At 34.6% G+C, this 26,288-nt stretch overlaps 3 protein-coding genes across 3 annotated transcripts; all 3 read right to left on the reverse strand.

Moving 5' to 3' along the window:
• Positions 1-796: 796 nt before the first annotated feature.
• LOC145570146 (nuclear transcription factor Y subunit A-3-like) lies at positions 797-9,192 on the reverse strand. Its single transcript, XM_081629154.1, has 6 exons — positions 8,657-9,192; positions 6,446-6,752; positions 4,648-4,760; positions 4,478-4,549; positions 2,101-2,256; positions 797-1,562 (listed from the first exon to the last, which is right to left on the reverse strand). The coding sequence occupies exons 2-6, from the start codon at positions 6,606-6,608 to the stop codon at positions 1,209-1,211; spliced, it is 858 nt and encodes a 285-aa protein (XP_081485280.1). The 5' UTR covers positions 6,609-6,752; positions 8,657-9,192; the 3' UTR covers positions 797-1,208.
• Positions 9,193-13,187: 3,995 nt separating this feature from the next.
• Positions 13,188-18,209, reverse strand: LOC145570147 (phospholipid:diacylglycerol acyltransferase 1-like). Its single transcript, XM_081629155.1, has 6 exons — positions 17,371-18,209; positions 15,812-16,034; positions 15,416-15,699; positions 14,846-15,170; positions 14,133-14,392; positions 13,188-14,052 (listed from the first exon to the last, which is right to left on the reverse strand). The coding sequence occupies exons 1-6, from the start codon at positions 17,808-17,810 to the stop codon at positions 13,569-13,571; spliced, it is 2,016 nt and encodes a 671-aa protein (XP_081485281.1). The 5' UTR covers positions 17,811-18,209; the 3' UTR covers positions 13,188-13,568.
• Positions 18,210-21,465: 3,256 nt separating this feature from the next.
• Positions 21,466-25,800, reverse strand: LOC145570720 (putative disease resistance protein At1g63350). The gene is made up of 5 exons (XM_081629873.1): positions 25,236-25,800; positions 24,109-25,041; positions 23,695-23,986; positions 22,125-22,950; positions 21,466-22,005 (listed from the first exon to the last, which is right to left on the reverse strand). Exons 1-5 carry the CDS (start codon positions 25,798-25,800, stop codon positions 21,466-21,468), a joined length of 3,156 nt encoding a protein of 1,051 aa, XP_081485999.1.
• Positions 25,801-26,288: the final 488 nt, after the last annotated feature.

The following is a 26,288-nucleotide window of genomic DNA, read 5'->3' on the forward strand; positions in this document are numbered from 1 at the left end:
ATTAACATATACCTAGTACAAGTATACAACTACTATTTGTTATTTCTATAATACAAATTAAATAAATGAAACTATTTAATACTCTGCAGTTTGATTGAGGAATGACGGTAGATTATAAATATGATAAAAAATAAATTGTTCCCTATAGCTAAGGGGTTTTCCCCAGTAACTCGAAACAAAGTTGATTTGTGATAGATAAAAATCATATTATGAAAAATGGGTTTTTCTTCGAGGCTCGGTGACTCAATGTCTTGCTAATTCTTGAGTTTTCGTTTCATATTATTTGTAACGATTAGACATTTTTCCTCTCTATTTTATGTATAATCGTTACAAATAATATGAAATAGAGATAATATATTTTCTACTTTATTTTAGTTGCCAATTGTAAGAAACTAGTTGATTATTTTCTAATCTTTTTTTTTCTTTTATTTATTTTTTTTATCCCAATTGTAATTAGGATTTTAGTGATTTGCTCTAAGCTTAGAGTTAATTTGTCGTGATCTTTGTAAGTTAATCCGACATCAATTGCCAAAACTTCTAGATTTATTTACTAACTAGTGAATTGGGTAAAATGGAAAAAATATGTTCTTAATTTGTTTTCCCTACTTCGTATAAACTTAGGTACAAGGAAGGGTGACAGTGCTTTCAAAAAAGGTTATATTCCATGAAAATTGAGTATTTTTAGTGACTTACACTGTGTGAAATAGAGTATAAAATAAAATCCTTTTAATAATAAAACACACATTATACATTTCAATTGTAATATTAAATTACAGTAAACCTATTCATCAACAAGTAAAAAGAAAATAAATGGTCAAATTAGTATAATTATGAACCAACATATTCAAAATACAAATAAAATACTCGTAAAAGAGTTAAAGTTGCCAAGCTCCATGTCCAACAAGCAGCTTGAAATTAATCAAAGTGTAAATTTACACAAATGATAATAATGTTATCCCATAATAACAAATCACCATACTAATCCACTTTCTTCCAACCAAGTTTATTTGTCACATCATTCAGAAAGTAATTAGGGAGAACTTAATCTCTGCACTTCGAAAATTAGACAGCTTATAAAACTCAACACAAAGCAGAAAGTAACTGAGCCAAGGATGACTTCCCTTTTAAGGAATGATGATCAACCACCAAAATCTCTTCCGGGTGACTTCTCAACCGGAGTGTTGATCGGGGTGCTGTTTTTCACCCCCTCAAATATAGTTCTCCGTGCTACCACCACCTAGCACAGCTTCACCATAGCCTGATGAGTAGTTAGAGAACCTAAACTCCAGTGGATGGTAGATATCATCACTGTTGGAGGTACTAGTGACATCGGAACAAGAAGTTGTGGAGGTGCCTTCTCCATAGTTTTCTTGCTTGCGAATTTCAGAACCTGATGGATTTCCAGCCAAATGAAGTGAAATTGTGCCTGAAACCTTGTTATGGTCCTTGGTAGTTTGAGCGGTAGGGTTGGATTCTTGGAGCTTTTTCATGTTAAGAAAACGCCCACCAGACCCTCGGGTCCGCTTCAATGCATGTTGGTGTCGGGATTCATGAAGATATGGCTGCAAATATCAGTGAAGTATTAGGCTGTTGACAGTAGCAAGGCACCCTTAACGCCACAAGTCGAATCATTAGATTGTAGTAGCATTAAACTAGTAATTAGCACCAAGACTTTTTTTTTTTTTTTTTAATAAAAAAAAAAGTGTTGCACCAAAAAGCTCAGTAAAAAACTTGACAAAATACATTATTAAGAGGTAGCAAAAACTTTTAGATGAGGTAACTTTTTGAATAGAGTGCTATGTGTAATTATCAATTCCCACAGCCTGAGACGAGCCTGTTCAAGGCACTGCACGGCATGAAGCCTCCAAGGTGGGTTGTAGTATGTACAATACTAGTGAGCAGCAGTACAGCAAGGCTATGATCCTAACATGTTTAAGAGCAGAGAGGCCCAGGATTGTTTAAAGCTGTTAAAACCTCTTGGAGAAATAATATCATCAAGAAGAGGGTTCACAAAAGAATCTATACATTACATGTCAATATGTCATATAACATACCCTCATTCTAGCATGTTTTTGCAGTAAATATAGGCAAGTTCAGTACCTTTCGGTTTTTGGCAAGTTTGTTCTGAGCCTCAAGCTTAGCACGATGCTGTCTCCTCCTTAAGATACCATGATACTGCTTCGCATTGACATAAATGGGATCACTTGCTGAAAAATCAAGAGGGAGAGGAACTCGAGCAGGCATGATTCCCATCATCTGGGTAAAGGGGAGTAACCCAAAATGATTCACAGGTAAGTACCACCTCATGAGAGGATAGAGGAAAGATCTTAAATGGTGAGGCATTAAACACAGTGCTTTAAATAAATATGCTGGTTGGATGACCAATTAGGGCATTAATTAAGAAATCATTAGTCGTAGAATCTACAGCGTGGAAACCACGAGGAAATAAAAAAATCATATATTTGAGCAACTTGGAAATTCTACCCTACTAAAGATAGTAATTAGATAACATAGTATCAAATCTTTCAGAAACTTGGGTGTTCCACACCTACTAAAAATAGTGAATAACTAACAGTAATGCCACCAAAGTTCTGTATTTAAATAAAACTTTAATATAAGCATGACACCGAGCAATTTTTTTTTATATATAATCAAAGCCGGTAAAATATGAAGATAGAATAGATTTCTTTTTTTTTTTTTTTTTAATTAAAGGAAAGAGATGCAAAGTTAATGATATAAAAAGAGGTAATAGTACAGAACAATGTCCTTGGGCACCTAAGTAGATCACCATGCATGCCACTTATATTAATCTTGCAGCAAAGGACAATCAATAAAATTGGAAAGAAAAGAAGCATATATACCAACAAAAATGACACTTGTATACTATTCAAAATAATAATAATAGTAATAATAATGCTTATATAAAAAGATTCAACTCGGACTTGGCAGAAGTTAACCCAATACAAGTTAGCAACTCAAATACCAAACCCAACTCACCCCGAAGAGAACACAAAAAAGACATATTTGGGTTGAGATTTTGACCCATTTAATGAAATACTTGAAGTAAAGGTTCAGATTTACAGCCTAAAATGACTTCTTAAACTGTTAAAAACCATTAATGACATTTTAAACCATTTGATATTTAGACGTGAAGTTCTACGAAGTATGTAACATATTATATGAAAATCCAAAAAAGGGGATGGCAACATCCGATTCCTACACAATTCATAGAAAGAAATGCAATATGAATCCAAAAATATGCAAAAACCAAACAGAATCCAATATATGTTATAAGTACTACATAAAATCCGATCCAATCCAATTATTACTGCTACCTAAGCATATAATAGGTTTAAGTTTTTTAGGATAATAAAGTTTGTATCACTAAATTAGAGTAAGCATAGTCTAACCTAGAACTAGTACTATATACTATCTTAAATGGTGTTATAGCCCGAATCTGATTCAATAACAACCCAATCTGAGGGAAAGACTCCAATTTGATTCTGAAAATTACATTCGGAATCCAATTTTACATTCGGAGTCCAATTTTAAAAAATTTGAATCAGAATAAACGTCAGTAAATCCGATTCAGATTCGACCTATGGCCGATCCTAACCAAAAAAAAAAAGTGCTATTATAACGCCACTTATTTAAACCTGGGACTCTGGGAGATGGGTCAAATTATAGTAACCTCTATAATGTATAGGAAGTTTGAATGGACATTCTCAACCCATTTAATACATGGACTTGGATCCGGTTAAAGAACACTCAACCCACTATTTATAAGCACATATACAAACCCAACTCAACAGGAAAAGAGGGGTTCACAGGAAAATTCAGATTTTTTAATACCACAATTAGATTTGTCAAACTTAAGTTTTTTAGTAATTTAATAAAAATCCGGGAATTATTCCAAGGTCTTTCACCACTATAATAGGCAACAAGTGATTATAATATTTTCTACTACAACCAATTATTCCACAAATGAGATTAAGTGCCAACTTTAACAATCCATAACCAAATATTAAACACTGACAACAAATTATTCGTACCTGACTTCAGCTTAGACAAGAAGGTTTGGAAAGGACCACAACTGAACTAGAGCTAGAATCTATTAGACACATACTGATGTAAACAAGTGGCAATAATGCAATCCACTATCCTAACACAGATATAAAGCTTGGACCACTAAAAACTTTTACTTATCATCATAGTTCGGCTAAGACAAATACGCTCCAGGCCATCATATAATTGCCCAAACCATTCTTATATCAGACCATTTACGAGGCAGAAGATGGGCAACAAATCCCAGTGACTAGTCATGCACTCATGCTAGTATAGTTAAGATCACCAGCAATTTAGCAATAGATAAGATTACAGATTATAAAGAAATTAGTATCTTAAATTACTCGACACAGTTTTTAAAGGTAGTTTTCCCATAAAGTTAACTGATATTCCCCATAAAGAGTGGTCTTACCACAGATTGAGGCGCATATGTTGACATTACACCATTGTAGTGTTGATCAGGAAATGTGACAGCAAACTGAGGCTGAAATGAATTATAAAAAATCATAAATAAAAATGGATCCCTAAAAATCATTATCATAGTTGGTAGTTTGATAATACCAAGTCGTATAATACACTTACAATGGCTTGGTTAAAATCAGTCTGCAGAGGGGGTAAGGTGTAATCCTGAGTTCCCATTGAGAAGTTGAATTTATACTCGCTACTTTCATGTTTCCCATGGGTTACATTATAACCTGGATGAAGAAGAAAACATAAGTATCCCAGCTACTATTTGAATCCGCTATCTCTCATTACATAACCTCTCATAACCATAACAGCACAATTACCAATTTACTGAAGACCTAACAAGACTCAAACAATTATATTATATACACATATAAACATTTAAATGATAGACTATAGGCCACCTCTACATTTTGCAGTCCCAAGATAATAGGCCAATGTTTTAAATTTAGTAAGTTAAACTCTGAACGTTCAAAATTACCCTAAATGATAACTTCAATTGAGCAATCAAAGAGACACGACATTGTTAGGGTGGTAAGGTAAAGATCAACAGTGAAGGGTAGTTGTGGAAGTTCAAATCAATATCTTAATAGACACCCAGAATCAAACAGACATAGCTTCTTAATTAGGGATAGAGGGAAATATTTAATATGCAACCCGCAGCAAACATGATTACACGTGAACCAAAGAGAAAGCAAAAGGAAGAAACACATTGAAGTGGAAGTGGATTTCATATTTAGCATTTAGAAAAATAAATTATGAAGAGTCACGGCAAGGTAAAAGATTGAATAAGCAAATGGCTAATGATTTGGAAGTGATTCTTTCTTTTTCCATTCTACAACTATTGCTTGAACAAAATGGAGGCGTACTAAAACTAGCATAGATAGCACAAAGGTGACTACATTAGCAGTGAGCCTGTTACTTTAATGATTGCTAGTTTGCTACACTGCCTACACACATTCACAGGCACAGGTAAAGAGCTCAGGAGTCGGTTATTTGGTGATCACTAAGCTAATGCTATGATTTGATTTTTTTACATGCACATCTCGCTTATTATTAAGCTCATTGGGCTTTATTTACAAATAAAGTGGTCGCATTGGTTTCAGCTTTATCGATGTTGAGCAGAAGTAGGGTGTCATCAATCATATAACCACAGTTTAAGACTTGCTTGAGAAAAGGAAGAATTTGGCTCAACATCATCAACATAAAAGAAGATTAAGTGTGTAAGTTGCAGAAAATAGATCCCACACAGCTATAGTAGCTATCAATGCTTCATATCATATGCATATAACTTCACCAGTCTGAATTTTACTTGATTAGCAATGAGCCTACGAAGCAAAACTGTTGCACCATAAGTTCCCACTGTTTACAACCAATTCTTATGTAAAATCTTAACTAGCAAATACTGCTTCTTTCCCAAAACAATCTTCTTCTTTGATTTAGAGCAATCTCCGAGGTTTAACTTTTCTTCAAGTACAGGCATTAAAATAATTCAGTCGAAAGCAAGTCATATGGACAAGAAATAAAGAAATTGATGTCCAGATTTGTTGGCAGAGGCAACAATGGCAAAAGGAAAGCTATTCATGATAGCAAAACTGAAGTTTATAGAGGATGGAATTAACAACAAATGGATGACAAAAATAAATGTTCTCTCATTCCTTCTATATACCCTTCCAAATCAAACTTTACTACTTACTATGATTATATTTTTCTCAACAAAATTATCACCCATACTTCTAATTTCAAAACATACACAAGTCGTTAAGGGCACGTTAGCACGGAACAGAGTCGTTAAGGGCACGTTAGCACGGAACAGAGTATATCTTGAGCAGAGAGAAAATGTTACGGATATCAACAAGCAAGCCACTCAAACTCAATCTAAGCATGCATTGGATCCAGTAGCGGTAATTATTACCTGATTGCGCAAAACTCATGCTTTGAGTATGAAGGTCATTTTCTCCAAAGCTAGCAGAGCTGGTATAAGATTGACCAGTTGATTGAGTTGAACATGAATCCTGATCTTGAAATGAAAAATCTAACAACTTTGCACCCTGATAGCATTGAGCAGGAACTCCCATTTTCAAATTTGAAAAATGGATTTAGGATATTCTGGATGAGTTTAATGGATGGCCACCACAATTGGCAGCTAAAGCGAAATGAGTAGTTGATATAGCAACACTTGAATCTGCTTCCTTCTTGGATCCTATATTTCTTGTTGATAACTGTGACAGAAATTCCAGTACGTCAATATAAAGAGAACGTTCTCCAGACTATGGTTTTTTGATAGCTTAGAACAATTGAGAAATCAGGAAAATAACTTATGCTAGAGGTGTAATCGATTGGTATCACAAACTGATAGATGTTCTGTCTATCTGCATTTTAAAGTCTCGCGTTTACTCAACAAGTTAACATCCAAGCTAAACATATGATCTGGTGTAGATTGCCAACCACCCACCCCCAACACACAGGCATAGCTGATCTGTTTATCTATAGCCAAGTTCCTCATGTTCATTCAGCACCCTAGCTATTATGATCTTATGGGTGATCAAAATCCCTCCCCCCCCCCCCCCCAGCCCACAGGCTAAGATCACCCATGTAGTAACTTGAAAACAATCATTCAGTGGCAGATAATTTGTAAGACAACAGCATCTATTGTATCTCAATTTCCATTGTTACTATCGCATGCACTCAGTGCTACTTCCGCAATGTTTTTTCTCAATTCCTCTTAAATCGAATTTGTAGAAGTGACGATATGGTCAATTTGAAATGACTAAAAGGACGATACCCTTTCTCGTCTCCACCATTCTACAAATACATAAATAAAAAGGCAGCACCTAGAGTCCAGTTCTAGTCGACGAAAAATTATGATCATGGACAGTGTTGACACATGCCTACTGTTACCATACAGTTCAAGCAACAAAAGAACTACCAGCCATAAATTTTTCCACAAAATATACTTATGCCAAGCCAAACTAAATTCTGCATCCATACAACACTATACCTAGACCAGAATGAAATCCCACAACTTGCACTTGGGGTCTCCCTGTTAGTTTTTGAAAAGGTTTGAAGCTTCTCAACTCGAGATTATTCCAAATCTACACACTTGCTCATCCTCTACAGTGTTCCAGAACCATAGTTGATAACCAAGGTTTGGTATGTAAGAAGCTGGATTTAAAAGAGATTACTTGAAACACCCTTAATTCTTTTTGCTAAAAAAAATCCATTGCATATAGAAGAGACGCAGCCAAACCAAATTTATTTTTCTTCTAACTGGTCTCACAGACTTACGTCATCCAAGCCGTTTTACATTATTAATTCCTAACATAGATAACAAACAGATTGGGATATTTATGCGCATTTCCATAAATCACTACAAACTTGTAGACCACAATAATAGAGAAAAGAAAACCAATCTATGACATATGAAGTATATAATATAGGTTATTATTATCGAAATTAAATAGGATCAATGTGAATGTAAAGGTACATGGAGATTCAACAACAAAAACCAATTGAAGACGCGGTACAAGGAGATTCAACAATAAAAACCAGTTGAAGACGCGATCCGGCAACTTGGAGCAAGCTATGATGATAAATAACTAAAGAGGGTCAACGGCATGTCTAGGGAAACTATGTAAGCCACACCAGATATTCATGCTTAGGTTATCAGGAAAACCTCCAAAATATGTACAAAATCTAATTTTATAAAACCTAATTTTAACTGCAATTTGATACCCAGAGTAGCAATTTTTTTTACCACTAGAAGTCAAATCTCAAATCAACCAGAAATGGAAAGAAAACAGACCACTAACAGAACTGAATCCAGAAACAGTAAACTTATAGCAGAAATTGAGACTTTTCAATTAGCATAATACTAAAACAAGATTAACAACAACCCAGCTAAATACATGATTTTATTTTTTCCTAGTGCAAGCTAATTACTTGAATTCCAACCTCAAAACCCCAAATTAAGAAATGGATATACATACCCAAATTAGCAAGAACATATTTTTATCACATTATAAATCAATAAAAGTACACCCAGAAAAATTGAAAGTAAAAATAGTACAAAACCCATCAAATTAAGAGAATTAATAAAAGAGAAAAAGAGGGTTGAAGAAAAAACCTTTAGCTTTTGAGCATATCTCCAATTTTCTCTCACTCTTTCTCTCTCTAAGTAAATCTGTTTCTGGGAAAAATCTTGGGCTTTACTGCAAAGAATGGGCCAATAATAGGCTAAGGAACTCCAAAAGCGACGGATTCTTGCCTCCTTCAAAGCACCAAGAAAGATAAACTCTCCTCAAAAGGCTAAAATACTGAAATTCACCATTATCATCCCACCATAGTCTCCTTTTTCTAAACATTAATTTATTGGCAAAATATAAAACTATAGGATATACTCAAAAACTGTATATCTGTACAGAATTATTTCTAAATAAAATTCTGAATAAAATATTGAGTTATACTAGTGTTGTGTTTATGTTTAACCAAAAAGACAGGAGAGTAGACAAAGAAAGGGATGTGCTTGACTTGTACCAAAGTGGGTAGTCAGCCGCCCTCTTAGTGTTTGAGGGCATCACAACCATGCGCCAAATCTCACTTGATCTTGCCCAAATATTGTATTAGCCAAGTCCCAATTTGATTATATCAATGCATTTGACTAGGTATATACTACGTATTTTTTATTTTTCATTTTTGGCAAAGTAGTAACGAGGGTTAAGTGATAATACTAATCCGATGTTATTGACTAGACTAATCAGTTTATGGGCTTTAAGGATTCTATTACGACATTAACAGTTTGACACAAATCGTTACTTCCTTACATAAACAGGTACAAGTTACATTAAAGAACTTCTTTTTCATGGTATGGGAGGACAACTAGTGGGGCATCAATTTTTTGCTTCTTATTTGCGTGCCACATACTCGCATCAATAGATTTAGACACTTAGGGTCTGTTCTGATTTACTGAACTGAACTAAACTAAAGTGAACTGATTGGAGCTGAACTGAACTGAACTGAATAGAGCTGAAATAAATTGTTTATGAGAGAAGGATATTAGGAACTGAAATGAACTAAATTGAACTGATTGAAGCTAAACTGAATTGAACTGAAATTAAGCTGAAGAGAAGAAGCCCTTAATTATGATAAAGATAGGATCGTGCTGTTAAAGTGAAGTTGATATTAAATGTGGTAGAGGAAATTTTCATGAGGCTATTGTATACGTGTCCGATTAGAAATAATTCTATTTTATAAGTATCATTTTCTGAATAATTTAAAATTTAACATATTGGAGTACAAAAATAGCTCTTGAACTATTCAAGAGAACTAATTTTATTTTTAAATCATACTCATATAGTTTGAAATAAAAACTCCCTTAGTGAAATATAATATACCTATTGCCACCATTGTTTATATTTTAACCATTAGGTTGGATGAGGAGAGTAGGAGACCAAGTTGTGAGATGGAAGAGATGTGGAGGAGGGAGAAAAGGCTAGGGCATGGTGGTGGATGGACATTGGAAATGTGGGTAAGTAGTTTAGAGGTTTCGCTAGATAGAAAAGAGAGAATAATACCATGTAAGAGTAAAAATGTCGTTTAACGTGATAGTAATTCAATGAATATTATAAAATTGCGATTTAAATACCTAACATGGATTAGCTATTAAATATATAAAATAAAAAAAATAAAAAAAAATTCCTAATATAAATTGTTGGACTTTTTCTTAAATGATCAAACAACTAATCTCTCTTTAATTTGGAAGCTACTATACGTTGACTTCTTGTCCAAATATTTGCAACCAAACACACCTTTGTCTCAATAATTGCACACATAACTTACTTCGTATGGTATAATGTTATCTTAGAGTTATTATTGGCTAATAACAGTATCTTTATCTCAACAAAAATTAAAAATTAGTCAACTGTCCTGTCCAATTCTAATAAGGCCGATCATGCAATAGTTATTCCTTATTTTTGTTTGACGAGAACAATTATTCTAAATTTAATTATTCAAATCTCGTAAAATAAAAAATAATAGCTCCATCATACACTAAATAATTATTGGTTGTTCGGAAGTTGATTTTGTTGATCGGTAAGCTAGCTATTTGGCATGGCAAAAATCGAAAGTAAGATGTCACTAAACAAATGATACTTTCCAATAATAATTAAACAAACTTAAGGGGCTAAGTCACATAAAGTAAATTATTTATGGTGCTAAATGACAAATTTTATATGATCAAGACACAAGTTTTATAACCCTCTAACCATATAACAATTTTTTTTTTTTACTTTTCATGATTAAAAACATTTTGTAATAACATAATTAATGCTAAGTTACTTTTAATGTAATTTTGCAATCTTTGTTTTTCTTTCTTTTTTTTTTTTTTTTTTTTTTGATAAGATTAATTTTGCAATATTTATCTTTATTTAAAATAGATGGAGCAACCCTAGTTAACCAAATTGGTACACCTATTTGGCATAAGACAAATATGTTTGACCACCTTAGAAAAAATGAATTTTGAGTAAAGTATAGTATAAGATTCATAAATCATAATCATAACAAACAACATGGATTCTCTTACCTAGAGAGAAAAAAAAAGGTGAATTACTATAAAATACAAATTTATAATTTCAAGAAATGACGATTGACGAGGAGTATAAAAACACCATCGTTAGTTGCCCTCTTACATCACCATCTTATTTTACCCACCAATGTTGGTACTTACTCTTTAATCTTTATATTAAGTGTTTGTTCCTTTGCATTAATTGGTGGAAGTATAATTATCAATTCTTAATCTTGTAATATTTTGTACTACTTTGTATATAAAATACTAATATCACTAATTGGTCACTAAAGTATCAAGTTGTATAAGATAATGTATTGCTCTTTGTTTTCATCCCATGCTTATCTTCTCCCAAGTCATCTTTTATTCCCTACTTGTATTAAGATCTTTTCTTGATCCAAAAGTTGGATACTTTTTACTTTTGTCATCCTTGATCAAATTACTACTTGTATATAAAATGAATTTAATAAAGATATTTCGTGCTCCTTTTTGATCCAAATCAAATGACGTTTAAGGTTATCTTATTTAATCTGCTCATAAAGATGGACACGGGCCCGGCGATCCACTTGTGGGCCGTGCCGTGAACAAAAATTGAAATCCGACACCGGCCACAAGCACGGCGGGCGGCACGGTCGTCGACACGCCGGCACGGCCTGTGACACGGCCCATGCCCAAATACAACTTAATTAATTAAGTTTATTTATATAAACTTATTTATATAAACTTATTTAATTAAATAAACTTATTTAATTAATAAATAAATAAGTTTATTTATATAAACTTATTTAATTAAGTTTATTTATATTAACTTATTTAATTAAGTTTATTTAAATAAACTTAATTAAATAAGTTTATATAAATGGATTAATTTATATAAACTTATTTAATTATTTATAACACAATAAATCGATTTTTTTTTATATACATATATATTAAAAAAAAAAAAATTACGGGCTGGCCCGCAGCCCGGCATGGCACGGCCCGCCAGGCACGTGAGCCGTGCCGTGCCGTGGGCTAGGGTGTGCCAAAAATTGGCACGGCACGGCACGACCCGCTAGGCATGTGAGTCGTGCCGTACCGTGGGCTGGGGTGTGCCAAAAATTGGCACGGCACGGCACGCCAGCCTTGAAGCCGGCCCGACGGGCCCCACCCCGACACGGCCCGCGACGGCCCGGCACGGCACGATGCCCACCTTTATCTGCTCAATAATGTATTACTATTAATTTTCAATGTAACGTAAAATGACAGATTTTACAATATTATGGGTTATTTATACTTGGAAGTGGAATTGGAAAGGAATCTATTAACATTATTCTTGTAAGGGAAAAAAAAAAAAAAAAGAAAAAAAGAAAGGGTTTGAATTTGAATCCATTGCTCAAGAGTCAAGGCATACTCACATAACAATATAGAGACATTGTTTTCCTTGCTTAAGTAGTCATATGATATCTATGTTGATTTTTTTTTTTTTGTGGATGAGTAGGAAAATACAACTTGAGTACTTGGTGGAGTTTGAATATCCAAACACTTTAGATATCAAAATCATTTCCAAGATAATGATGTTAGATGTCATTTGGGATAATCTCAAAAAGAAAAATTACCTCAACACTCGAGAATCAAGACGTAAACAATATATTACCATAGTAAGATCCTTAAGATCACTTGTGGTACAATAGAAATTATTGAAAAAACTGTCGAGTGAATACACAATACCGATTAGTCGATTAGCCGATTAGCCATGATCATCTCGGCCTTTTTAATTTACACTTCATAGTTTCAACTGCTTGCATAAATTGAGTATACCAGTTTCAAGAAAGATCTCAGATGAGTGAACCTCCAAGACAGCAACAGATGAATAGATTGCAAAGACATTAGCTTACTATAAAAGGCTGTTATAGTAGGTGTGTTTGTGTGTGTTATTTAGTTATTTATTATACTACTTTGTAATAAAGAGAATCTTGAAATACTACGTATATTTTCTAATAGTAAGACATATGATTGCCAATATTTCGTTCTACTCTTAATTCATAACATAGTATTTAGTACAAGAGACTCTCAACACCTAAAATCAAGCAACTGTGACGGCAAAACCAGAAACTTATAAATCTGACGATTCTATATACATGCAAATCAATTAATTTTCGCCAAAATTACTTTACAATGGCATATAGTATAAGAATGATACATTAAATTTCACGTAGTCACTGGATAAATTTATCATTCATTCAATTTGAAAAACAAAACGTCAAACTATTAACAGATCAAAGCAGGATATGTTCATGTAATTTGGTACCACATTTCTCATCATACTTCGCCTTTTTCCAATGACATCATTAAAGGGCAAGAAATTACCTGCATCAATTCATCAAACTTGAGAAATTCACAATTTTTTCATCATTTCTTTTGCAATTCCATCTCAAGAAAGCAGCGATTTTGAAAGATAAGTGTTGAGAATAAGCATAGTTAATTTAGTTTGTTGTTATAACTTCAAGTTGATCTTCTCTGCCCACTTGAAGATATCTGAATAAACACGATCACCCCCCAAATCTTTGCCCGTTTGTCCAGCAGCTACCCTCATGACATCTTCAATCAACGCAAAGTTCCCCATAATATCAACATGGGCACCGCTTTGAGTCCCCCGGCCTTCTAAAAAGTTGGCAGGAGGAGCATGATCATATTCTCTTATGTAAGTTTGAATTCCTGAAGGATTATACTTAGTTTTTCCTCTCCAACCTTTAGCACACATATAACCTGAACTCAAGACTGGAACTGTTTCATCTCCATCAACTAGGAACACCCCGTCTCTCAAACAACTACCTTCTTCATCCACATTCGCTGAGATATTTATCTGAAATGGAATACTGCAGTCCGCATAAGGTGTTACTCTATATACATATGCTCTTTCTGTTGGTATGCCAACGCCATAGAGAGAGAAGATTTCCATTTCAGGTGCATCTGGCAATCTGAAAAAGACACAAAAGTGAGAAATCACCAGGAATACAAAAGAAAATTTGATGAATGACATATAGATTGAGAACCATACTTGGTTTCTAAGGGGTTGGACCAATATTTATAATGCTGGTATTTTGGGTCGTTCAGATCATCAGCAATGCCATATGAAAACTGAGCATCGCCCCTAGCCATCATCTTTGGAGCAACAAAGTGAAGCAAGTCTAAGACATCATCAGCTGTATATGCTTTGTAGTCGGCAACAGCTTTTACTCCACCAACACCCATGTCATGGTACTCTGTCCAAACATCACGACATGTAGTATTTGCAACATTACTACCCTTCACAGCACCCTGAACAACAGGAACAATTGAAGCTTCAAAATGCGAAACGGATTAAATATACCATACAATATAAAGTACAACTAAACATGGCCGAGGCCTAAACAGCCAGTTGCATCAGGTTGACTGTAAGATTATGCTGGCTGGATCAGGCCAAGTAAGTCAAAAGACTAGGATTACTTTAATATCACTATTCAAGCTAAGACATTGCCCAGCCGGTTAATGATCAGCTCAAGTATTGACGTTTGTACATGTAATGACCTACAAACTAAGTTTTAAGGCCAAAGTGTTATTGGAAGAGCTAAGTAGTAGTCTAAAATCACTATTCGAGCTCAGCCATGTCTCGAAAAATGGCCCAGCCAGATTCTAGTATCATACAGTTATTTACCACAGCTACAAAACTAAGAATAAGGCCAATGAAATGAATGTCAGATGTGCTACTGAAAGAGTAACTAAAATTCATACCCTGAAATCAATCCTTTTGATGTCAGATTGAGATGCCTCAGCTACATCATTACCAAATGATATCATCCTTCCATAATTAACCTTTTTTCTTTTAGGATCCTCTGGTCCAACCTCGTTATTTCCAGAGACAGTCAGGTTTTCATCTTTCTTCTTCTTGCTTGGACTATAGCCTTCTTCAGGTGACCAATCAAGATCACCCCAAATAGCATTTCCACCCTTCGGTATCATTGACATTGTAGCATCCCAAGTACGAGTCATCCTCATCACATGCTGCAATGTTTGGAGATGGAATATATCATTATCCAAAACACCTGGTGCAATGGCCCTACAGATTAAAACAAAAACAGAAAGTGAATATTTATACAAATTTCCCAACAATAGAATATAACTCCTTTAAATTGGGTCCAAGGCTGGGACTAGCTAAGACAGCGCCAAGTCAAGTTGAGGCCTACAATGGCATCTTACAAGTGAGCTGGTAAAAATTTAAGTGGCCACAGTAAATTGAGCATAATCAATACTAAGGCTGATTTAATTCGTTAGGAAAAGAGTTAGTAACATGTAAAAGCATACCTTGCAACTGCAATGTCCCTGGCTTCAGCAGACAGAAGTCCAGGAACAGCCTTTGGAACACCAAGAAATGGTCCACCAATGTTCATCACAGCTTTTATGTGTTTTGCACACCAATCTGAACCACCACCGCCTCCCATTGGTGCTGGAGCTTCAACCCACTTCATAAAATGGAGAAAGTACAAAACTCCCATTGAATGCGGAACAATCACTGCCTTCTTACCACCATTAGTTGCTACCATTAGCTCTATAGTACTTTTCATACGACTTAACGTATGATCCCTCACCTGGTCACAAAATAGTGAGGACATGAAGGAAAGACCTCATATAAAGAAGAATATGCGAACACAAAGGTGAAATGTTTATAATATCACACAAAATACAGAGCCAAACATGTACCTCAGTATGTTGGAAAGACAATCTCCAATCGTATGAAGCCATATGCATATTCTTCTCCTCGTAACCTATACGTGCCAAATTGGCAATCAAGACAGCCCAAACAAAATATCCAGGAGCAAAATAATCAGCAGCAACAAGTCCGGGGACAGATCTAACCCTTATACCAATAGGGTCAAGTCCAGTTTCATTGTTGAGTGACATATGCTCAACCCAGCACAATGGTCTGTTAAGATGGGACAAGAAAATCAATATAAATAATCTTTAATTGGCAAGTCTTGTTCAACTTAATGAAAAACATTCTCAAACAGGATATCTAATTTCAGAAGCAAAATCAAATAAATAATCTGTAAACTATGCCAAAATGAACATAATCTAGTATCGACCAGTATAATTTCTTGCACCTGAAAGATCTTGCTGTACAAGATGGAAAGCATTACAAGATGAAGCAAATAGCAACAGTCCTCATCAATGCACAAACTCTATGCTTCAAGTAACAAAGATCATCAAATATTCTAATGCGTGAGTTATTTGTAGCAGCATCAAGGTAGGTAAATCCAATTTAACAACAATTTGATATTTCAATCATTGTTCAAAATATGAAAAGATAATTACTTAAAAGAACATTTTGAGAGTATTCATCAGCTGATGTCAAAGAACAAGTATGTTTATAATTGGGAATTTGGGAGAATTTAAGTTATGTTTATTATTAAATGAACCTAAATCAAGTATACCTAATATGATAGCCACCAACACAAAGGATATACCCTACCTTCTATGTTTCATTCTCGAGAATTGATAACATCACATTATCATCAATGCAAAGTTTGAATCAAGTAATGCTACATCTACAAATTCCAATCTAGCAAACATTGGATAATTTTTGAAGAAAGAGAGGCGCGTGTGGACTCCGAAATCCATGCATTGTGTTGCGCTAAATTATTTTAGGCATGTTTGCCTACTCAAATAAGGATAGACTTGGATGGCTTCAATCCATGTAGAGAGTTGTCATAGCAATTGCAATTTAATTAATGATTTAAGAAAATAATTACTACGTAGATGATTACAACAATGCAATATGCACCCATGAGGTCATGACCCATGTAGAGTTGTACACCACAAAAGGTATGATTAATACTTCAGCAAACCAAAGTCAAATACATAAACCCAAGTACACCAATAAAGACTTTATGCGTACTCCCTCTGTACCTTTAAGTGTACTCCCTCCGGCCCCACTTAGAAACCAACCCATGTACAATTTCTCTTGCCTAAAGCCTTAACCAAAACTACTCGACAAAAAGGGACAAAGAGAATACGTCTTATGACAAATGCTTGGACCAATCTTTTTAGTCAAATGAATTAGTGGTATTATAAATCCTACTTACATTCATATTTTTGTCACCAATTAGCTTTAGACCATCTCATTTCTTAACTCTTACTAAAACTGTAAAACATACATAATCAAACAAAATTACTTTCCCAACACATTTGTAAAGCAAGAATTTAGACAACAACCAAGAATAGAAACCAACAAATAGAACAGGACAATTCAATATATGTACCTCTTATAAACATCACCAAAGGTGCCACCCCAAAGCCTCTTCCTAAACAAATCCTCAGCACAAGGCTTCCCTTCCCAAAGCTCAAGTCCGGCAGTCACAATCCCCGGCACAAAAATCACCGGGTGCGTCGCATTCAAACCTTCTTTCCTAAGCTTCTCCCCCGGTGGATCCGGCAACGGGCCCGTTATCGCCTCAGTAACATACTGAGGCAATGAAGATGGCATTGCTTTGTACAAAAACAGCAACAACCACCATATTGAACATATCAATCCAATTAACCAACAACAATTATCTATACACGACCATCTCTTCCCATTCCCTTTCTTCTTACTGCCATCCTCACCAGTGTTATCCTTTCTCTCTCCTCGGGCTTTCTCGGTTCGGGTCACTTCGTCGGGCCTGTCGGGCTCAGCGGGCTTTCTCCGGCGAAGATTCTGCATCTTTTACGTTTCTAAAAATTAAACAAAAATATATGATAAATCGAAGCGGGGTTTTGTCGCCGGAAAATGGGTTTTCGCCGGCGACAAAATCTGTATTAATTAATGATTTTTTTTAGTGGGAATTGATGAGGTGAATGAAAATGAATGGTGAGAATAATAATAATTGAACAAAAATGATAAGAGAGTTTGTGAATGGGGGAGATGGGGTGGGATCCACAGAAGCAGAAGATTGAGGTTTTGTTTGAATGCGAATATGGGCAAATTTAAACAGGGCATCTGATCTGAAAAACAGGAGAGAGAAACTGAAAAGAAGGGACATTTTTAACAGCAAAGTAACAAATTGTTGACGATTGAAAGATGTTTCTTGAATTAATTAGGCGTTGTTGTTCAACTTGTATTTACAGTTACTTTTTGTTTTAATCTAGCACTAAATAGTAAATACCTAAGGTTATGGTAACAATTACTTACTTGTCCGTGTTAACCTTTCTATAAATATAAGACAATCGCTGTCTAAATAAAACAAAGTGCTAAAAACATACTCCCTCTGTCCCCTATTGATGGTCACTTTTGCCATTTTTGGTGACTCAAAATGTTAGTCACATTTGCTTTTTTCAAGTACCATTAATATTATTTTTTTACCAAAATTCTCTAACATTTGCAAAAATATTTGTACAAATTTAACTTTTCCATGTAAATTTTACTTTCCCATGTACTTTAATTACTTTCTCTCTCTACTTTTTTGCATACCCAATGTAAATTTACTTTTTCAATGTACTTTTTTTATTTCTCCTTAATTCCCGTGATTTTTTAAGCAAAAGTGACCATCAATAGGGGACGGAGGGAGTAATACACATACGTGTATCATTTTATAACATTCAACTTTTGCTATTTCGGCTTGAATTTCAAATGTCATAGTCCAAATCGTTTTATAATTTTTATTTATTTATTTGTATTAACAAATTTAAATGATACCACGGTGGAGTGACAAATATGAGCAATTGAATATATAATACTAGTGATTACATGGAAAAAAAAGTCTTGATTTTACTGGAATTCTTTATTTCACAAACTATAACAAGCTAAGGTGTATTATGAACCAAATAAATGAAAAAAGTTTTGGTTACATCCTTGCAAACTTCAACCATGTGAATGACAGATATTTTCTCGTGATCAGGCACTCTTAAGTAATCTCATGTTTTGAATGAAATTTGATTTACACTGTGTTTGGATAAAAAAAGGAGGAAGGAAAAGAAGGGGAAGGAGGAGAAGAGGAAGGGAGGGAAGAATGTTGAATTTTCCTTCCAGATCTCTCCATTGTTGGAGGGATCAATTTCCTACAATTTAATCCCTTCATTTCTCTCCCCTCCAATTCCCTTCCTTCCTCATTTGTTATCCAAATGAAAGATATTCCATCTCTCCATTTCCCTTCCCTTCCTTTCCCTCCATTTCCTTCAATCAAAACACACCGTTAAGGAATTCATATCTTAAAATAGCTACCTTTCACTAACAGTGTGTTTGGTTATAGAAAAGGGAAAGAAAAGAAGGGGAGGAGGGAAAAGAGGAGGGGAGGGAAAGGGAGGGAAGGGAAGGATGTTGAGTTTTCTTTCCAAATCTCTCCATTGTTAGAGGGATCAATTTCCTACAATTTAATCCCTGCATTTCTCTCCCCTCCAATTCCCTTCCTTCCTCATTTGTTATCCAAATGAAAGAAACTCAATCTCTCCATTTCCCTTCCCTTCCTTTCCCTCCATTTCCTTCAATCCAAACACACCGTAAATAAATCAAATAACCTCTATCAAAATTTGAAATGATTGATAAAAATGAATATTTTCGCTTTTCAGAATTAAAAGAACTACCCGATTAGGTTGAATTCCCATGTAGGTAAACTCAGATTCGATTAGTGTCTTAACAAAGTAGACACGGTGAAAATGAAGGGGGAAGGGTAAAGAATTAAGAACCGTTGCCTTCAAAGTTTAACTTGGTGATTCTTATACTAGCTAGGATTTGTTTCCCCAAGATTGAGCTTATTATACTTCATAATTCATACAAGTATTACACTAGTATATGATGGGTTGTTTGGCTCAAGTTTGTGGTGGTTATTGGGTTAATGTGGTTTGGCCGTTTGGGTAATGATAGGCTATTGGGTTATGGGCTAGCCCATTAAAGGGGCTCAAATTGTTTCGAACACTGTAATTATTTTATTTATTTATTTTTTTTGAAACCTATTTATTTATTTTTTTGAAACCTATTTATTTATTTTTTTGAAACCTATTTATTTATTTATTTTTTTGCCAATGCAACACACATTCTTAGCTAGGAATATTTTTATTTTTTTAATTTTAATTTGTACAGAGGTTAGAGGACTAAGAATAGTATGAACTAACTATATTCTAAATTGTCCAACAATCCATTGTTGGCTTATTAGTTATTACAAATCTTAAGATATACAAGTTCATACAGTAGTATAAAACAATTTTAGTACATGCATTTTCCTAGAACAGGTTATTGTATGATTATGTTCAATATACAAAGGATTGGTTATTTTTGGCAAATACTTGTACTACCTCCATTAATTATTATGTACAACTTTAAAATTTTATGTCTCACAAATAATATCCAAAAGTTGTACAGTACATAATAATTAATGGAGGTAGTATAATAATTATGTACAACTTTAGAACTTTTTATATCTCACAAATAATATCCAAAAGTTGTACAGTACAGGGTAAGCTCTCGCCTGATTCTGATCTTATTTATGCTGATAGAGCTGCTACTCCTCTGCTCCTTCCTTCGACGATGTCTTCACTGTAGTTTACCACTTAAAATTCAAAAAGAATGCCCAATTATTACGTGAATCAAATAGATCATATATACGTTATCAAACATCGTTTAGAGTCACTATGTTAAAATTTTATAAGTACCCAAATTTTAACAAGTGTGATCTAGTGTAAAACCGATTAGCTATTACATAATTTAATTTGTACTTACTCCTTAATTTCTTTCTAAGTCAAGAATTTGACACTCAATTGAATTTCACATGGTTCTATAAGTACCGCAAAACAAAGCATCCCCCGGTCTTAATTTGGCTGCCACACTTTTTGACCAACATAGACTTTTAACTAGACAAATTCAACAGACTTCTCATTTTACTGCGTGATAATTGGTTGTAGAGTTCCGGAAAATACATAATGCTAATACAAAATAAGCTAATTAATCATTTAGGCCTTGTTTGGTAATTGGCTGCTGGCTGTTGGCTGTCGGCTGTCGGCTGATTTGATTGGTTGATTTGACTGGCTGTTTGTATTGGCTTTTTTGTTGGCTGTTTGACTTTTTATTAGTCTAAAAACATGTTTGATAAAATTGGTTGTTAAATGTTATTAGTAACTTAGGTGGCCAAAAGCCAAAAGCCAAAAGCTACTCCAAGTAGCTTTTTCATTTTGGCTTAAAAGCAAGTTTTTCAGTTGGCTGAAAAAGCCATTTACCAACACAAATTTTGAATGTTTGACCAAATGAAAAAGCCGAAAGCCGAAAGCCAATCAAAAAACCAATGAAAAGTCATTTAACAAACAAGCCCTTAATAATTTATTAGAAATGTTGGGAAAAAGTTGGAGATCAATGCTTAGAGAAACATACCTTGGGTTTGTGGTAGTACGATTTAGGAATTGACTAAGAAATTAATTTCCTTAGTCTCATTGTCCATGGGAGTAGCCACATGATCAAATTCAATTTGATTTAATTTGGGTGCCTTGAAAGAAGGTTCAAGTGAGAAAGACTTCATCTCAGGACATTTGCTAATGTCCAATTTTTGCAAAGACAATAACAACAATTTAGGAAATTTATCCTTAAGCTTTGCTCCTGATATAAACATCTTCAACTTGGGGCACTCTTTTAGTCTAACACTTTCAAGCAATGGAAGAATTTCATAACCATATGTAAGATCCTCTGTTTCCTCGTCACTTATAACCTCCCTTAGTTGTGGACACCTATCTATGGACAATTGTTTGAGTTGCACAAGTGCCGTTGCTATTGATAGCGAACCCAATGTTTCAAGTTTGTCACATATTGTAATTTCTAACTTGTGCAAGTTCTTAAAGCTGGAACGATAACGATATCTCCTCGTACAACTGACATCCCATAGTGTTACAATTCTTCCACAACAATACAAGACCAATTGCTCCAACGATGGGAACTTTATCTGCATGTCAACATAAAATTTACTTCATATTGCAAATAAACAATTGATTTTTTTTGTAGAGATATATGAATTGCCTAAGTTGTAGTCAAATTAGAGTAAGAGTACACTTAAAATCATACCTTCTTATTGAAAAGAATTTGATGTTGAGCCTCAAGATTATAACTAGCCGTGGTGGAACGTTTAGTTATACCTGTAAGACTTTCCAATTTTGGAAGATATTCTAGGCTCATTCGCTTTAAATTAGAATATCTTTCAATAATCATGTCCTCATCTTCATCAGTCTCCATAAAAATGAATTTTATATTATCACAAGACGACACAGTTATCTCAGTCAATTCTGGTGCCGTGAAAGGGATTGATGAGTTAGACTGCATCTTTGGGCATAGCCTAACCATCAAATGTTGCAAATGCGGAAATCTAAGAATTGAGCTTTGCACCTTTGGTTCGTCCTCTTGTTGGTGGATGCGATGATCAAATATATGTTGGAGCTCCCACATAAATTTAACCATTAACAATTGAATTTTCTCTCGCAATACCCTCACACTCTCATATGTTGCAATTGAGTTCGGATTTTTTATGTGGCTGAGCTGCAAAGCACGAGACTGAGAGTACATATTTGAATCAGAGCTAGTCCTCCTTCCAACACATATTTGAAATTGATCCAGTTTTTTCACAAACTCGAGTTCATGACAATCTTCAATTGTTACTTGCACTACTTCATCCAACTCAACAATTGCAAATTCACTTCCATTTTCACCCTCTTCATAATCAAATATCAAGCTATTACTAAGAGCGTAAAGTCCTTCCAACTTAGAGAGTTTAGATAGGACAACATTAGTTGATATCCATTTCTTGCTAATCACACACCCATTCAAATCCAACAAACGAAGATTAGAAAGACTGCCTATTGCCTCCGGTAATTCCTCCATACTCGATTCACGTAAGCTAAGAACAACAAGGTTTGTCAACTCATCAATTCCAGTTATATCTCCCAACTAAACATGGGCACGGGCCGTGCCCGTGCCGCCGCGGGCCGTGCCGTGCCTGAAATTGGCACACCCTAGCCCACGGCACGGCACGGCCCACGTGCCTTGCGGGCCGTGCCGTGCCGGGCCACGGGCCAAACCGTGCCACCCTTTTTTTTTTTTTTAATAAATGAAAAAAAAACGAATTAAACGATATATATTTTTTTTAGTACAACTTAATATATGTGATTAATTTATGTTTATGTTAATGTTAATATATTTTGTTTTCATTTTTTGAACAACTTTATTTTAATTTAGGTTATATAAATTATTTATCTAATTAATAATTACGTTTAAGTTTATTTAAACAAATAAAAACAATTTTATTAATTTAGCAAAAAAACAACAATGCATATAATAAAAAAAAATACGAGTGCGATAATCCGAAAACACAAAAATTAAAGAATAACTTATTTTATTATATGACGGGCCGTGCCACGTGCCGTGCCGGCGGGTCGTGCCAGCGTGCCGGCCCACGTGCCGCCCGCCGTGCCACGTGCCGTGCCCGTGCCAAAATCCAGAAAATTGTTCACGGCACGGCCCACGGCCCACAGGTGGGCCGCCGTGCCGTGCCGCCACCCGTGCTGGGCCGTGCCGGGCCCGTGCCGCCCGCGTGCTGGCACGGCCCGTGCCCATGTTTACTCCCAACTTACATTTCTCCAACAGTAATGTTCTAAGACTCCTCTTTAATTTCTTAATGGAATTTGGAAACCCTAGTGTAAAGTCCATTCCTTTCAGGACTAAAACTCTTAGACTCAACATTCCATCAAAGAAACTATCAGAAAAAAAATCTAGAGGTATGCTCTTGTCTAATATCAATATTTGAAGCTTGTCGGAGTTGAGATCATTCATTCGAGAATGATCAAAGCCTGACATGAGAGATACAGCATAATACTTTTGGAAAGTCTCCAACGACGGCCATTCGAGAAAGGCTTCCACCATAACCTTGTCTCCATCTGCATTATTTTGTGATGATTTGCATTTAGAAATTTTTATTTATTGACACATTCACATACACACACATACTTCTAACTACATGGGATAAAACTAAAATTGAAAGAAATGACAACATACATACCTTTTTCTGCTAAAGATATTGTAGATGTCCGAACCAAATCATGAATTTTTACATAACCTTCGCGATGGTCTTCTAACAATAAAGCTGATGATTTGAGTTCATCAACCCATGTGTTGGCTTGCTCCATGGTTTTTTTTAGAGTGTCAGCTTGTTGAAACAACCCTAATCCGATGCCATATCTCATCATTTCTTCAACAGGTATACTTGCACCCGAAGGAAACAAACAAGCAAGCAACAAGAATCTCCTTTTATCTTCACTTTCCATAAACTTGTAACTTGTTTGTAGAATTGAGTATATTTGAGAATTTACACCACTAATTTTGGCTTGACTAATTGAAATAGGTTTTTCCAATTCAGTGGCGAAATGTTCCCAAGTTGACAACTCTTGACCCTTAAGCACATAGGCTAATGCCACAATAGCAAGAGGCAGTCCTCCACACTTGTTCAACAGTCTCCTCTCCGCCTCTTCTTGCTCTTTTAGTCCATCATTGACGACATTACCTCCAATTCGTTCCCTGAAAAGTTTCCTCGCTTCATTTTCATCTAATGGACACACCTCGACTATGTTAGCCATTGGTACTCTCATATCTTCACACACATTCCTCTTTGTACTTATCACCAACAACTTGCAGCAAAATTGTTGTGTTGTTTCATGATAAGGTTGTGGTATCCCAACTTTTCCTAGATCAATTTTCTCACAGAGGTTATCCAATATAAAGAGTATCTTAGTAATTTTCTTCAGATTGGAGTGTAGATCCTTTGCCCTCTGCTCTATACTATGCATACAGTTTAATTTCAGATTTAGTTGCTTTGCAATTTGATCTTGGATGTGCTCCAATTTTGGGGCTCTTGAAACCTCAACCATCACAATTTTTTCAAACAACATAACATTTGCTGCTTTGTTAGCAATTTCTTTTGCCAATGTTGTCTTACCTATCACATACACATAGTATATAACATTTTATTAGCAATTTAATCACTCCATTTAATTTTAGTTCTAAACTTCTAACAATCATTTCCATTGTTCCTTTTTTTTTTTCTATATTAAAATACTAAAAATGTATGGTTCAATTAAATTTTTTTAAAAAAATAAAATTGATAATGAATACATTAGTAAGAATACTTACCCAAACCATCAACGCCATACATGCCAATAGCATCAACTTGAACATCTTTTAACATGGTCACCACTTGTTGTACAAGATTTTCATTTCTGGACTCCAACTTCTTGACTGGATACTTTTTATATCCCTTTTCTTCAATCTCTTCAATATTTAGAGATCGAGTGATGGGTGCATCATCGTGGCCGGGACGATTGTTACACATTGATTTAACTAAATCGATCTTCTCTTGAGCTAAAAGGCTAGTTTTATACCGATGTTCAAAACTACAGACACTGCTTTGTCGTCGTCCGACAACGCCAAAGCAGTGACCATTTGATTGCCCATTTTCCATTTCATCTATCTCCGTGATCAAATCCTTCAACTCCTGATCATTTTCCAGCAGATTTTTAACCTCTTCAAGCCACTTTAAAGTGGATTCTTTCGGCAATATGGTTGGTCCTTCAGCAAGCCATAAATCAAATACAATGTTGGACTCATGTCTCTTTAGTTTTTGTACTTGTTCTTTTAAATTCTTCATGTTTTCGTCGTAGCGACGGATGATCTCACACTTTTCACAATCATCTTCCATATTTTAGTATATTCCATCGCCAATTTGTTTTTTCTTCTGCTTTTTGATTAATTGTTGTACGCTTGCTATTCAGCTTGTTTTATGTCTCCCTTCAGTATATAATCTGAATGCAATATATAAAAAATAATTCCAAGTGAAACAATAGTTAGATTATAAACCCGACAGCATTATGTTTGGATGATTTTACAGTAGTCGTTTGAAAAATGAGTACCATATTATTTTAATAATATATACTATGATTAGCTTATTTTTTCATTTTATAAAATGGCCACAATCAGTCTTATAATATCTACAATGTAAATATAATTTTTGAAAATTTAATCCAACATAAAATAAATATTTTTGAGAAACTATAAAATAAAAATTACATAAATGAAACTAAAAATTTGATAAATCAAAAAATGTTGATAATGCTATTTAATACCATTAATAAAGTAATATAATTAATTACATGGGAAAAAAAAATGTCAATTATAAAGTATAAACTA

This window comes from Chenopodium album, chromosome 12 (assembly GCF_948465745.1).
Source record: "Chenopodium album chromosome 12, dcCheAlbu1.1, whole genome shotgun sequence".
NCBI lineage: Eukaryota > Viridiplantae > Streptophyta > Magnoliopsida > Caryophyllales > Amaranthaceae > Chenopodium > Chenopodium album.

Coding starts and splice junctions, on each gene's coding strand:
- LOC145570146 (XM_081629154.1), bottom strand. CDS start 6,608: ATGGGAGTTCCTGCTCAATGCTATCAGGGTGCAAAGTTGTTAGATTTT. Junction 4,761..6,445: donor CATGAGTTTTGCGCAATCAG/GTAATAATTACC, acceptor TTCTTCATCCAG/GTTATAATGTAACCCATGGG. Junction 1,563..2,100: donor AACTTGCCAAAAACCGAAAG/GTACTGAACTTG, acceptor TGATATTTGCAG/CCATATCTTCATGAATCCCG.
- LOC145570147 (XM_081629155.1), bottom strand. CDS start 17,810: ATGCAGAATCTTCGCCGGAGAAAGCCCGCTGAGCCCGACAGGCCCGAC. Junction 15,700..15,811: donor TGTCTTTCCAACATACTGAG/GTACATGTTTGG, acceptor TTTTGTGACCAG/GTGAGGGATCATACGTTAAG. Junction 14,053..14,132: donor TCCAACCCCTTAGAAACCAA/GTATGGTTCTCA, acceptor TGTCTTTTTCAG/ATTGCCAGATGCACCTGAAA.
- LOC145570720 (XM_081629873.1), bottom strand. CDS start 25,800: ATGGAAGATGATTGTGAAAAGTGTGAGATCATCCGTCGCTACGACGAA. Junction 25,042..25,235: donor GTATGGCGTTGATGGTTTGG/GTAAGTATTCTT, acceptor TGTATGTGATAG/GTAAGACAACATTGGCAAAA. Junction 22,006..22,124: donor AAATTCTTTTCAATAAGAAG/GTATGATTTTAA, acceptor GTTGACATGCAG/ATAAAGTTCCCATCGTTGGA.